The sequence below is a fragment of the Lepisosteus oculatus genome, chromosome 14 (genome assembly GCF_040954835.1).
Source record: "Lepisosteus oculatus isolate fLepOcu1 chromosome 14, fLepOcu1.hap2, whole genome shotgun sequence".
NCBI lineage: Eukaryota > Metazoa > Chordata > Actinopteri > Semionotiformes > Lepisosteidae > Lepisosteus > Lepisosteus oculatus.
The window spans coordinates 46,602,121-46,617,838 of NC_090709.1; the positions used below are offsets into that span (position 1 = coordinate 46,602,121).

A 15,718-nucleotide genomic window follows, 5' to 3' on the forward strand; every position below is an offset into this window, starting at 1 on the left:
AATTTTTTTTTCTCTTTCATTTTTGCTTTAGACACCATTAGTTTGAGCATTCTGGTTTTTAATAACATTTAAATTTATGCTTAAAAAATGTGTAAATTTATTTGTAAATTCACCATGAATGGAAAAATCTAATTTAAAAAATAGCAATTAAATTAATCATTTTTATTTTAAATGATTTCAATAATGTATTATTCAAAACAATGAATTTATTTTTAGAGGATAAGTGATTGATTTGTCAAACATACTAGACAGCAACATCTAAACCTCGTTGCTGTAATGTTTTGTTTATGGTAATAACACAGCTTATTGTCCCAACATCCTTCCCTAATCACTTTCAAGCTAAACAAGTTTGTTTCTCTCTACTGTAATTTACGTACTTGTTACAATATGTACTATACAATATGTATATACAATTTCTGTGTCAAGTCATCCTGAATGTTAAGTCTCAACATTCATGTTTTAATGTATTTCTATTGAAAAAACTCAGTTTTGTATATTATTTCCTTATATACTTTACATGGACTTTTTTAGAATGTAACCAGGATGGAAAATTTCTTAGCGTGTTCGATTTTTAATTATCGCCCAGAAACCCATTCTGTTTGCTAAATTATTTACTTTTTTTCTTCTGTCTTAATAAACTAGGTAAACCCACAGAAGTCCTTTAGAAGGAGAACACAGCAGGTGAGACGGGACCTAACACAGCTTCAGAAACTGTTAGAGAAAAATAAAGAAAACGCCGCCCAGGTGAAATCGTTGAAAGATAAGATTCGTTCAGCTCTTGACGTCCCTAAGGAGTGCTGGGTACCGGCTGGACAATCCCTCAAAGAGCTGGTAAAGAATCTGCACAAACAGCTCAGTTTCATGGAAGACACATCCACCTCTCCTCCTGGAAACCTTTCTGATGAGGAGGTGTTAAGTAATGCGTCTGAAGGCCTGTCTCTGCAGGGAATCTACTGCACTGGGGTTCTGAAGAACATGCTGGAGAAGAGAGAGCAGCTCATTGAGGTTCCTGAGGGCTTCTCACTGCACAGACCCCAGCACAGCTCCCTTTATGAGCAGGAGGAGTTTTCATCCTATAAATCACAGGCCCTTTTCCAGAAGGTCATGGAAAATCTGGGCTACTCTTTCAGCACTTTAGTAACAGGTGAATTCAAGGCCTTCTCTGCTGCAAACACAGTAGGTCTCTCACACTCTACAGACAAGGAGAAACCCCCATCTGCACACCCATGCATATGGAAAACAAAGTACAACTATGTACCACTGGCGTCCAGCTTTTTTGAGAAGAATAGACTGAAGTTGTCAGGTGCTGCCATGAGAGACCTCCGAGATATAGAAACGGCGCTGTTAAAGAGTGAAGAAGATAGCATGTTCCCTATGTTAATAAACAGAATGGATAGTTTTTTTAAGAGATTTGGCACCCATGCTAACCAGGGTCCTGTTCACTTTGGTGGGGTGTTCTGGTGGAAGGCCTCTGGTGAGGGTTTCAGCAGCAATGATCTCACAGGGATGAACAGCCTGACATCTGACAAGCTCTAAATATCTATGTTGGTCATGGATACTGTGCATTAACCACATCTTGTTCAGCTGGAGTGAGCAAGTCTGCATCAGAGCTGAAAGGACACTTTACTGGGAACTACAGTGAAACCCAGATGAGCGGAGTGAAGCTCTCTGTCTCTAAAAGTGGGGGTCCTGCTGAAACTCACAATCACCTGCAGTGGAAGTGTGCTCTGGTCAGCAGCAACAGGACCTGGCAGGTGATAGACAGAGGAACCAGGCTGATTCCTGTGTGGGACATCATCCTGTCTGCTCACACTCAGGACTTCACAGACCCTTTCAGACTGAGCAGCAGCCTGCTGGAGGCCTACAGAAGGATCACAGGGCAGGACGCAGACCTGATGTCAGGAGAGAGGGAGCTCTCGGCACAGAGAGAGGCTGAGGAGCTGATTCAGACAGTGAAGAACTGGACTGTGTCCAACAGTGAACAGGTTCTGACTGAGCTGCTGCAGTTCAAGAGTAAACTGAGAGAAACAACAGGGTCCCACAGAATCTGGTTTCAGACCTGTCTCTCTAACAAGGTCCTGCAAGATGTTTTACTGGAAGTTGTTAAAAAGCACAAACATGAGGAAGCAATAAACCTGCAAACGATGATGCGCTCTCTCATGGAGCCTCACCTGTACACAGTGAAAAACGTCCCAAACAGAGCCAAAATCATGGAGTGGGCCTACCAGGCTGAGGAGGAAATATTCAAAGTTGTCTCTGTTTCCGAGTTCTCTGAACTGGCGGAAATCCTGAGGAGAACTAAAGAACTAGCAGATTCTACATTAGCACTCAGTGACTCTGTAACTGTGCGTGAGGCCAAGATCAAAGCCACATGCACTATTGCCTTCTCCCTGAACTCCCTGCGACAGACTTTAACACAGAACAATGAGGGAGAAGCAGAACTGCTGGTACTTTCGGTCATCACATCTGTAGGATACAGCTTGAAGAACAACAGTTTCAGTCACCCTCTGGGCTGGAAAGACATTGACTTTTTAGAGAATGAGCTCCAGAAGGCTTATGACAAAGACTGCTTACTGAAAGGGCAACATCCTACAAGAGCTCAGGCCCACTTAGTGCTCACAGCTCTGACTGCATCAAAAAACAAACAGTCAGTCACCTCAAAGGATAAGGAGAGGCGACTACAGTTGATAAAATCACAGCTAAAGGGGAAAATGATCCCTGAAGTCTCCTCAGCAATCACATGTGCAAATGTATATCAGGACTGGAAACAACTTGAACTGCAGTTGACACACTTGACAAACAGCGAGGAACGAGAAGATTTTATGAATTTGCTTCAGAAACTGGGTCTAAAGTGCCTATGCCTTAAACAGCAAAAAAAAGATATTCTTGTCATAGATAGTGCCTCACAAAGTGTGAACAATCCCAGAGAGGAGAGCCAGCTCTGTTTCCACTATCTGTACAAGCTCATGATGCTGGACTACAGTGTCCGTTTTTTTGTTCTTAAAGTTCCGGATACTGACTGTAAGGAAAACAGTGCCACCACAGTGCAGTGTTCTAGTGGTCCTGAAAAAAGCAGTTTTGGCTTCTTCAGTATTGGCGAGGAAGATGTTGAGAAGGAAAAGAAACACAAGACTCACATTCACCCCATGGACGTCCACATGGCTGTGTTCCACTACTCTGATGACTTCCTGAGGCAGTACCTCTACACCAAGCTGTCCACCTGTCAGTTCACCTTACCCCTGCTGGTGCCCAGCCCCTGGACTGGGGCACTGGAGTTCCCTCTGTGGGCCCTGAGGCAGATCAAGAAATCATGGTGCTGCAGGGAGCCATCTGAGAGAGGCAGCTCTGTGAAACACAACTGCAGGGACATGTTCAATGCTCCAGTGCCAACGGTGTCCTTCATCAGGCTGGGATCATCCTCCGTCTCCAAATCCCAGATCCTAAACAGCGTCGTCAGCCCCAAGAGACACAGTGTGTTTTTCCACCGGCACTGCAGGGGCAGCTCCCCACACTGCCTGCTCATGGACGGGGTGGTGGAGATCGCCTGGTACTGTCCAGGAGGCAGGAAGGACGACGTGTTCGACAGCTGTGTGGCTCTCCTGAACCTTCACGGTGATGCCAGCAAACACCCAGAACAGCTGCAGTTTCTCCAGGAGGTCAGCGTTGTCAATGTAGTTCTGATCACAGAGACTCCACTGGGGGAAGACGTGAAGAAGACAGCTGAGGCTCTTTTCAACTCTCCTGTTCCCCTAATCTGTCTGTTTGCTGGCCTGAGTAAAGTCCCACAAGGAAACAATCCAACCAAGGTGAGACTGGCTGCCAAGAACAGGAACGAAGCTGATCTGACTGATGAGATAGTATTACATGTCAAACACTGCATCTCCACTGTGAACAAGAGCTCCAGCCTGCAGACATACTTACAGGCTGCGAGACAGCAGCAGTTCAGGGTGGATGAAGACAGTGAAGCCTGTAGAGAAGGGAAGGAAAAGGCTGAACTTCTGATGAGCCTCCTGAGAGAAGATGAGTTATTAAACCTCAAGGAGAAGCTGCTGCCTCTGCAGGGCAAGCTGTGGCACAAGTGGTGCCTGAAGGACAAAGAACAGTATTGTCTGAACAGCAGAGTGAACACAAGTATTGAACAGCAGGTGAGCAATATCAGGGCTGAGAAAAGAGCCCTCCGCCGTGAGCAGCTAAAGAGAGCTTTCCCTCTCCATGACTTCATGAGATCCTTCCTGGAGTGTTTAGCTTCTGCAGATCCACAAGACATTAAACTGTTCATGCTGCACTGGCTGGGGATGTATCTAGATGAACTGACTGCAGACACACTGAGTGAACTTCAGAAGAAATTCCACTCCACATGGAAAACACTGAGGCAGAAAGAGAAGAGCAAGGACAAGGAGCAGGAGATGAAACTGCAGAAAGACCTGAGCACCATATCTGAAGAGATCACTGCTGCTACTCTCGGACTTCAACACCTCATGAGAGAAACCGCTCAGCTTCATGAGGCTGTTCAATCAGAAGGAGAGGGTCTAGAAGAGTACAGACAGTTTGTCAGTGTCTTTCCCGCTGTCGGAGCCGAGATGCTGATGTCAGGACATCCTCTGGAGCTGATGGACGGAGATGCTGCCCATGTGCCCCTCCTGTGGATTGAGGCTGTCCTAGACAAACTCAAGGAAAAAATTGGAGACAGAAGGGTGTTTGTCCTCTCTGTTCTTGGAGTCCAGAGCTCGGGAAAGTCCACTCTGCTGAACACGATGTTCGGGCTGCAGTTCACAGTGAGTGCAGGAAGGTGCACCAGGGGAGTGTTCATGCAGTTAGTGCGAGTGAGTGAGGATGTCAGAGCTCAGCTGCAGTATGACTTTGTCCTGGTGGTGGACACAGAGGGGCTTCGGTCACCAGAGCTCAGTAATAAAACCACACTGAGTCATGACAATGAATTAGCAACGTTTATTATCGGGATTGGTGACATGACTGTGATCAACATCATGGGAGAAAATCCCTCTGAAATGCAGGATATTCTCCAAATCTGCGTCCAGGCATTTCTGAGAATGAAGTCTGTTCAGATCAAACCAAGTTGTGTTTTTGTGCATCAGAATGTGGCAGAATCTTCAGCAAACAGCAAGAATATGGAGGGAAGGAGGCGCCTCCAGGAGAAACTGGATGAAATGTCCCGCATTGCTGCCAAAGAGGAAGGCTGTGAAGTTACCGGCTTCAGTGACATTATCCAGTTTGATGTGGACTCACAGGTTTTCTACTTCAAAAACCTTCTGGAAGGAGACCCTCCGATGGCTCCTCCCAACCCCTCCTACAGCCAGAACGTCCAGGAGCTGAAGATGAAGCTCCTCAGTGTCGCTCAGTGGCAGCCGGGAGTGAAGTTTCCCTCACTGTCAGAGTTTAAATTACGGATCAAAGATCTCTGGAACACCCTGCTGGGGGAGAACTTTGTCTTCAGCTTCAGAAACACCCTAGAAATGATGGTTTACAGTAAACTGGAGGACAGGTACGGAGAGTGGTCATGGAAGATGAGGAAACGAGCCTTAGAGGTACAGAACAGACTGAGCAACCAAATCATCAATAATATAGTTCAGGCTGTGACATTGTCAGATCTGAGGAGAGAATTTCATGAGATCTACAGAACTCTGACAGCTGAAATAAAGAAGTATTTTAAAGAAGAAAAATACCAGGAGATCTTGATTAAGTGGAAGGTGAATGTTGATAAAAGGTTTGAGAGCCTGAGAAATGAGCTCATTGAAGAAACCAGAAAGCAGAGCAATGAACTGATCAGACTGAAGAAATGCCGATCGGAGCTAGACAGGAAGAAATCAGAATACGAAGCAGAACTGATTAAAATGAGCAAAGACCTGGCGTCCAGACTGAAGGAGCAGAAGCTCAGTGATAAGAAAGTGGAGGAGCAGTTTGACAGACTCTGGAAGAGCTGGGTGACCAGAGTGTCCTCAGAGCTGCCCCCTGAGGAACAGCTGGACATCAGAGCCACAGTGCAAAACATCCTGATGGAGAAATTCAAGAACCAGGGAGATGTCCTCAACAAAATTGTGAACAGAGAGGAGATGTTCCAGTTCAATAGGAAAAAACACATCAAACAAAGCTGGGCAAGATCTGCATGGAATACGGTTACTTTTCAAGACCCACAGTGGGAATATCATGGGAATGAACCCATTCAGGAAATACAGAGACCTGTTAATAAATACATTGACAGGAGAGAAGAAGAGAAAGTGGATTTCAATGACAACTTCATCCATGAAATCCTGGGGCTGATAAAGATTAAAATAACTGATTATGAAAAGTCTACAGAGCAAAATATATTCACAAAGGAGTACGAGTTTGAACTGTCTGTCTATCTGTGCACCACAGCAGTAGAACAATTTAAGAAAATGCACACAGCCTTCAGGAAAGCCAACAATCCTCTGACTTACCTCCAGAGTAAGAGGGATCAGTACCTCGACTGTTTTAAGAGCTTCTGTAAAGGAGCCTCATCTGTCACATTCTTTGTAGATTTTCTGTGCAGATGCCTCAAACCTGCGATCCAGCAGGCAGCATGTGATAAGACCTGTATCCAGATCCCAGATAAAATGAAATCTAACTACCCTGCTTTCAGTGGTAACAGATCCAACCTGGAAAACCATATTCTGAGACACCTCGCTGAGCAGCCGAACTTTGACTCCTATATGGAATATATTAACCATCCAAAGGGTTATTTTGAGAAGTTTATAAGGGAGCGTGTTGAGAGATACTGTAGAGACAACAGTGATCAACTGAGAAGGATGTTTAAAACCAATCTGAGTGACCTAGTACAGCAGGTTTTAACAGTGAACACTACTGTCACTGCAGCAGTGAAAGACAGACATGGTGGCACCACCTTGTGGCTGGATGAGTTCTGTGCAGCACTCAGTGATCACATGGTGCTCCCCAGACAGGACTTCAGAAACATTGAAAAGGAAGACATCACAGACCTGCAGTTCCTCAGAGAAATGATGGCCAGATCACTTGATGAGCTACTGAAAAGTCTTCAGAAAGAAAGCAGCAGCAAACCTGACCTTGACTTAAAGATTTTCAGACGCAGACCTGATGAGATTCTGTGTGAGGCGCTCAGTGGCTGTTGGGAACAGTGTCCCTTCTGTAAAGCCATCAGCACAAACACTATCCCTGGTCATAACTCTGATCACAGTGTCCAGTTTCATCGTCCTTCTGCTCTGGCTGGCTGGCATATCCATGGGACAGATATATTTTATGTTGATATTTGTACCACCTCAGTCAGCAGTGACAAGAGTTTCTATCCTACTTGGGAATCTACTAAAACTGTTCCCTATAAGACCTACAGAGAAGCAGGTGAACCTTACAGCAGGTGGCGCATCACCCCAGATAACAGCGAGCAGTCCTACTGGAAATGGTTCATCTGTACTTTCAGGTCACAGCTGGAGGAGAAATTAAAGTATAAATTTGTAGGTCATGGTGAAATTCCCAGTGAGTGGAAAACAATTGGAAAGAGCTCTGCACTGAAGGAACTGAAGTAACTATAAATTGTTTCGAGGTGATTAAAAACTGTCTTTTGTATAAACTGATACCTGAGTAAAAATGAAGTGAAAATATAAGTCCGATATCAAACAGTTCTACTGGAAATGGTTCATCTGTACTTTTAGGATCAAGATCGAGTGGGAATTTGGATTAAATTCACAGATTTGGGTAAAATCCCTGAAGACTGGGACAGAAGCACAAAGTAGGCAGCTCTGACAGATGAGCAGTAAACCAACATCAGTGTAATAATAATAATAATAATAATAATAATAATAATAATAATAATAATAATAATAAACCTTATTTTATGTAGCACCTTTAAAGGTGGCTTCTCAAAGCGCTTTACAGGATGACAACAACAATAAATAAGAAGAATACACAAGATAAAACACAATGACAATACACAGAGGAGACTTTGGATGGTGGTACTAAGAAGAGCAGAGGGGTGAAGAATGGAACCAGTTCAGTAAAGGCTTTTCTGAAGAAGAGGGTTTTGAGTCTGGATCTGAAGGAGTTTAGAGAAGGTGACTCTCTGATATCCATGGGGAGAGAGTTCCAGAGCTTGGGGGCATAGCAGGAGAAGGCCCTGTCACCCATAGAATGTAGACGGGCTTGGGAGACAGTAAGGAGAGCAGAATTAGCAGAGCGAAGATTGCGAGGTGGGGAGTAGTAGTAGTAGTAGTAGTAGTAGATAATAGTTCAGACAGGTACTGAGGTGCCAAGCTGAGCCATATAGGTGAGCATGAGGATTTTAAAGTCTGCATGGAATTTGACCGGAAGCCAGTGCAAGGACTTCAAGATAGGAGTAATGTGAACACTTGCACTAGATCTGGTCAGGATTCTGGCTGCTGAATTTTGGACATACTGGAGTTTGTTCAGTGTAGATTTAAATACCCCAGCGAGTAGAGCATTACAGTAGTCAATTCGAGAGAATACAAATGTGTTGATCAGCTTTTCAGCCACAGTTAATGATAGCATAGGGCATAGTCTTGCGATATTTCTAAGGTGAAAAAAATATGTTTTGACAGTATGCTGCACATGTGGGTCGAATGTTAAGCCAGAATCGCATATCACCCCAAGGTTTTTCAATTTTGATTGAAGCTCAAGTACAGAACCATCTACAGATAGGGTTACAGGACTGGCTTTACAAAGTTAAAGGGGGGTGCCAATAAGCATGACTTCATGCTTCATTTACACTTCGTGTAAATATTTAGGTATTCAGGGAGACTGATGTTCAACCTGATTCAGTGGGATTATGGATCGATTCTTTCAGGAGCTCAGCTACTGTTCAAGTCAGTCTTACAGGTCCTCATATCATATCACCATGATCCTCTGTAACAAATCTGGTTATTAATGAACAGATGAGAAGCTCTCTGGGTAAGATATGGTAACAAAAAGAGAACTGTCATTCAGTAAAATTATTTCAGTACTAGAATGTCACAGAAAGCTCTCACTCAACAGACATTTAGACACTGAACAGTTAATGAATAACTGCAGATTTCTGCAACTATTGTGTTTTATTTTAACCTGAAATTGGTTTTATCTTTAAACTTTATTCTGACATTTGTTTTGCTGTTTGTGAAAAGTGATTCAGAGTTTGGCTAAGGAACTTCATGCTGTATTTTGAAGCTGTGGGTGTGTGTCTATATCCACAGGAAATCACGGCATCTGCTCTTGTACTACATCAGGGGTTGAGTTCTGTAGGTACATTCTTATGTTTACTGTGCTGATAAATTCTTAAACCCTCTGGTGTGTGATTAATGGAAATAGATTAAAATAGGAAAAAATGAGATAGAATAGAAACACAATACATTGAAATGGTAATTGAAAATTGGTGACAATTGGTGATAGACCTTTCTTCTGTTCCTGTACTGACAAATGCGATAATTACTGCTTCTAACTAAAATATCTAATAAAGAAATCACAATCAAATGTGACAAACTGTATCTTTTTACAAGCATAAATAACATAGTGACATTTCACTTGTGTTGTTTTCTTCATTTGGAAATTGTTTGTTGTTTGACAAAATAATACATCACACCAGATTAATCTGCCAGTACAGCTCCCTCTTGTTTTACACTCAGCGATTCTGCAGTGTGAGAGAAGAAATTAAATACTTTCTTCACTTTCACTTAAACGACACTACAGGTCCAGACCAATGAAACCCACCACTGTATTCAGGATGCCTACTTAAAGACCTTAAAGTGTTCCAACAAAGCCTGAATGAAATAAACAAACATGTACCACATAACTTTTGCACAATAACCATACCATACAACTTCAACACCTCAATGGTTCTGTTTTTATCAGCTGACACAGTAATGAGCACAGAGCTGTAAACTAACTGCTCTACAGAGGACAGAAATACACACAATATTAAGTCTTGTTTTCAGCCTTTTATACCTGCTACCCCTTAGAGGCAGGGTAGTGCAGTGGTTAACATCAATGCCTGGCTACAGTTCCTAGGGGACTGTATGTGTGGAGTTTGCATGTTTGTGTTCACTGGGGTTTCCTCCTATAGTCCCAGTCTCATGCTGGTGAGTTCATTGGCTTGTGGGAAAATTGGCCCTGTTGTGAGTGTGTGTGTGTCTGTTTGTGTGTGCCCTGAGACAGAGAGGCGTCCTGTCCAGGGTGTGTGAGTGTGTGTGTCTGTGTTTGTCCTGTGATAGACTGGCGTCCTGTCCAGGATGTGTGAGTGTGTGTGTCTATGTGTGCCCTGAGACAGTGTGGAGTCCCATCCAAGGTGTGTGTGTTTGTGTGTCTGTGTCCAGGGTTTGTGTGACGTCTTACACACATTGCTTGTCAGGACAGACTCTGGCTCCCCTGCAATCCTGGATTAGAAAAAGTAGTCAGAAAATGGACAGATATACAATACAATTATATTTCTATTGGTAAAACAGCCCCCATACAAGAAATACCTACATTGTGCAGAGAAGTTTCTAGTTGTCTTGTACAGAGGGCATTTTGTTACTGACACACACACGGGTCAGGGAAATATCACCAGCTTGAGAATATGGAGACTGTGCCTGTCTTTCCCAGCTGCATCCCAAAAACCACAGACACCAGTGTATGCAGGGGACTCGTTTCAAACTCAGAAACATAAACATAAAAAACATTTTACAATAATCACTTCCCATCATGTTTTCTGACACAGAGATCTGGAACATTAAATTCACGTGAAACTAATGATCAATAACTTCCCTGATATATTAATATATATTCTAATTAAACTGTTACATTTCTTCTATCTGCTGCTCTACATCTGTTCTCACCCCCCCGTCTGGGCAGAGAGGGTGTGAGGTGCAGTAATCAGCCAGACCCCCTTTATGATTTAAAAGATAATAAGTATTAACAGAATAATAAAGTCAAACCACGCCGTACTGAAGCAGCCCGTGAAGGAGTGTGATAATAATAACAATATCTCAAATGTGCAAACTTCAAATTGTCATTGATAGAAGCCGCCATCAATTCCTGCTGAAATGCTCTGTTGTGTACCGCTCTTGTATTTGTACTGTTTAATAAAGAGACTCGGAGAAGGGACATGAATACTCTTGTGTCTTCACTTGATCGCCCTCACTTCCGCCCACATTTCCGTGTATTGTTGGCAATGTAGTACACAAGCATCTCAGCAGATACAGCAGGTATCCCGCCTGTCAGCTCCTCACAAGCAGAGAGCTCCCGTACATCAACACTCTCGCCCAGCTGATCCTCAATAACAGCTCCTGGCATAGAAACACAACCTGGTGCTTTAATGTCAACTATTGTACACTTGTGTGCTTCTGCACCGAGAGCATTCTTCTGTTCTCTGGCAGAGAGAACTCGCCTCAGATCAAATCACAAACCGACACGAAATTTACATGTCAAATCTGCTATCTGGCTGTGGTGGGTTTTTATTGATGATAATAAACTGTGCGCGCTGCAGTTTTAAATACTCAAGATGAAAAATTGCCGCGACACGAAATCCTGGTACTGGGAGGGTTTTTAAATATCCAATATATATCAATAATAATATAAATATAGATACAATATAGATCTAAGGAGTATATCTATAGATACAGATACAGTAGAGATACAGATAGAGTAAGTAGACATACTGTATAGATATAGATTCTACCGGATTTGTGTGATTTTAAATCAGGCTCCTCAGAAATAGATGTCCATTATGTGAATGAACCGCACCTGAAAGCAAACGTTGGGTCGGGTTTCCTTTCTTTCCTGCATGAAATAGAAAATCGTTACAAAAAGCACCAGCTAATGTCCAATAGCGTTGGTCATTTTAATTAACATGAATATACTGTAAGGTCTTGGTACATGGGAGTGGATTTCATCCACAATTTAAAAAAGGGCAAATAATATTTATTTTATTTAATACAAAAGTGACCTAAAACTGTAACTTTCAGGTTAGCTTGAACCTGTAATAAAAAAGGGGCCTGAAACTTCCATTCTCTGATGTGTCTGTCTCTAGAGTCGGACATGATGTTTCACAGATGTGCAGTGTGCCTTTTCTCTTGTTGTGTTCAAGATGACTTGCTGTGCACTCTCTTGAATGCGTGTTCTGTACTGCTCTGTTATTTCATTTAGATTATCTATGTGGTATACAGATAAAACTGGACTGCATGGTGTAATTTCTGGGTTCAGCACCAGCTGAACCTTAAAATACATCAGCCAATCTAAACATGATTTGAACACACAGCTTTTTGATGTGGTGTCAGATGCGCTACCGTTGCGCCACGAGGTCACTCCCTAGAAGTGCTTTTAATTCCCCCAAGGAGAAAAATCAGCATCCCTGAAAAAGTTTTTTTTTCATTCTCTCCTGTGAGGAATGCCGCTCTTCCAACGAGGGTCTCTTCTTCCCAGACCACAGATTATACTTCCTGTCCGGCTCTCACACAGAGAGCAGACACACCGTCTCCACTAATGTGTTTACTACATCTATAGATCTGACCCCCTACAGCCCTGATATTCCTGGACAGGATCCCATATTGAGCAGTATTTCTCGCGTTGTGAACTTACAGTGTGTACAAAATGCACTTTATACACAAAGTAAGTGTTTTTGTAACTCTAGGACGTTTTGTGAAAATGTTACTGGCATGCCAAAATCGCCCGCTCAACTGAACAGTCCCACCCCCCTCAGTTTTGGATAAAAGGTTTGGATAAAAAGTTTTTGAACACTTTCACTTTACTTGCGCCGTAAAAAATAGTTCTACTTTGTCAATGGTCAGATAACTACACTAACCCCGAATTCACAGTTACTACATCGGACTGTTTGATGTGCAGAAAGGCTATCCGTCCAGGAACAGCATGTTACATAGTGTCTATGTTTTGGGGTGTCAACATTATTATGACCTTATTTGCTCAGGTGGACCACTGCCTTGCAGTAGTTTATCCTTATACTTACAATTGTTATATAACTAGGACTGTAGTTATAGACGTTTGTACTTTCTGTTGGTTTTACAATGATTTCTTAATGATTCAGAACCTCGTTACTGTTGATGTTGTTGCAAAAATGAACACATATGGTTGATGCTCCAGGCAAAAATAATCACGTGAGTTCTGATGAACGTGGAACTGTTCTTCATCGCTAAATACCAGATTGCTTGTTGTTATCTTCTGACATGAAATACTAATCAGTGGCATGCTTGCAAGAATTCACTTGGATGGTTGCAACGGCTCCGTTTAAACCAAAATATCACTGCCCCCCTCAGGATTTCAGATGCCCCCCTACAGATCATTCACCTGGCGCCAGTCCTGGGTATAATGATGAACAAAGCTGCCTTGAAAGCAGTGAATCCGGGTGTGATTCCCACCTGATCCATCGACAAACGTTTTCCAATGAATCTTCGATCGATTTAAAAAAGTCTTGAAGCTGGTAGGCTAGGGAATAAGCACTGTTTCAGTGCACTAAGGAAAATGTGCTACTGTGCTGTGTCGCTCCAGTAGCGCAATTGGTCAGGTTGGGGTGCTTTTAAAGTGGAGTTATGTCGAGGTTGTGAGTTCAATCATCACGTGGAGTAGTTTCTGTTTTCAGCTACAGAAACTCGCTGTTGAATTTAAGTCTGTTCTTGTGTTGCTTTTTCCGATCGATGGAGCTGTGTTAATGCAGGCACACCTGCTTCCACGTCAAGTTATTTTATTGTTGCTCACAAACCAACACACTGCAGACACCTCTGATATTGTCACTACTTGTGGGCCACATGTTCCTGCTGTCAGCCTACCATGTTCATGCACATCTAGAAATATTACTGTTACAGTATAGGAGCGAACAAACAAAATGAAAGCACACCAAGTTTAAAAAGGTCAAAATGTGTCAAAGCCCTTCCTCGACAAGGATGGGGTTCAAACCTACTTGTGCAGAGTATAATGTATTAAGAAGTTATTGCTTTAACCACTAGGCCACCTCCATACACACTTTAGCCCCTTCCGGACATGAGTTGGCTCTTTCCCCATGCTCAAGGGTAATTTTCCTCTTCCACCTACAATTTCAACATTTACCTTGGGAGATGTCAAACCACAGAGCCTGTGCTGCGCTTCAGTGTTAGCTGTAGTGGACACCCCGTTGAACATAAAAAGCAAATTGAGCTCCTTGGACATAAGCCATTTCTCGTCACTTGCTCAGCGAGCAGGCTCAGCCAAACTGAATGCAGGTGTCTCAGAGCAATTGAGATGTGTCCAAGTGGCTGTAAAAGGGATATTTGATGCCAGTGCCGTGGCTTAGTTCTCCGACGGCAGGCGTAGCAGCGCGCCGGTTGGAGTATTCTCGGTCGCATTTAATGGCAACGTCATGGCAACATCAGCTCAAACCACCAAATGGAGATGGGCGTGCCGACAAGCTGACCCTGCTGATGCGGGATTAACACTAGGATAAGAGAATGCTGTGGCTTAGTTGGTTAAAGTGCCTGTTTAGTAAACAGGAGATCCTGGGGTTGCCACACAGTTTATCATTATGGACAGCAACATGCTTCTACATTAAATTTAGTGTTCATTTAATTTTTGGAACAACTTGTTTTTTAAAAAATTCATACAAATTGCGAAAGATAAAATACTCATCTGTTTTGTCAGTGCAGAGGAATTACTGCCAGCTGGCAAGGAAACGAAAAAGATTTTTTGTCTTTAGCCAAAAACCTGTGAATGTAGAAGAAAGGTGATGTGCGCTAGTTTCTATGGCACAGTCAGTCAGCGTATCCTTCAGTTAAACATAACGTTGGTAAATCAAAAGTCCCCAGAGACGCATTTCAAATTAATCCGACCTCAACACCGTCTCCCCTAAATGTGATGGGGTTTCTTTGGATGTCCTTAAGCATCCTGATAGTTGCAGAGATTTCAAACTTTTGGCTAAAGTCAAACTACAAGAAGTTAATAGTTGAGCGCCTAAGTCAATATCACCGGGAATGTGACTATGTAAACTTAAATAGTATTCAAAATATTGCAATTTTGTTGTAGTTTAAAAAGATATTTTAGCTGGGGATCCTCAAATGATGAGGGTAGAAAAGAGAACAATAGACACCATCAGGAGTGCTTAACATGTGATAAAAGTGTTTTTTAATCACAAAGTGAAAATAGTGAATTTGTCTTTCACTTAGATGTTTATCAAAAGCTCATTAAACAATGAAGGAGAGGCTCGTGTTCCGAATTCACTTCGTGTCTCATTGTCTTGCTTTGATTTTTAAAATGTACACTGTTGACTATACACTCTTCCTAACACGATTAAAGAGCCAAGTTTAGTTCAGAGGTAAAGCATCTCATGCATCATATGAAGCTCTGTTTTTTTATCACCAGCGTCTCCACTCTGGATTTCTTTTTAAGCACGATATCTTTACTGCGATTTCTTTCATTTGAATTCCCTCATGTGTGAATTTCAGCGCGACATAAACTCGTTTGTCTGTTTTAAAGAGATGCAATTTTTAAAACAGACAAAATGAAAGACTTATTAACTAAATACACGTAGAAAACGTGCACCTAATTGAGAAAATTTGGACTGGGGCGATTTATTATTGTAGCGGCACAAGCTCACAGTGGTGCACTTGAGGAATGCGGTACAAGGGCCAGTGGTGCATTGGATAACGCATCTGATTACGGATCAGGAGACTGTAGGATCGTAATGCTCTTAAACCCAGTACCATAACCGTAGTGTGTTCAGTCCTACACAACCTTTCTATCGACTGAATAAGCCTCCTGTTCCATCTCC

The 15,718-nt window shown here is 42.7% G+C and overlaps 1 protein-coding gene across 1 annotated transcript; it reads left to right on the forward strand.

Annotated features, from left to right (window-relative positions):
- Window positions 1-2,088: 2,088 nt before the first annotated feature.
- Window positions 2,089-7,532, forward strand: LOC138242643 (interferon-induced very large GTPase 1-like). Its single transcript, XM_069198194.1, has one exon. It carries the CDS (start codon window positions 2,145-2,147, stop codon window positions 7,530-7,532), a length of 5,388 nt encoding a protein of 1,795 aa, XP_069054295.1. The 5' UTR covers window positions 2,089-2,144.
- Window positions 7,533-15,718: the final 8,186 nt, after the last annotated feature.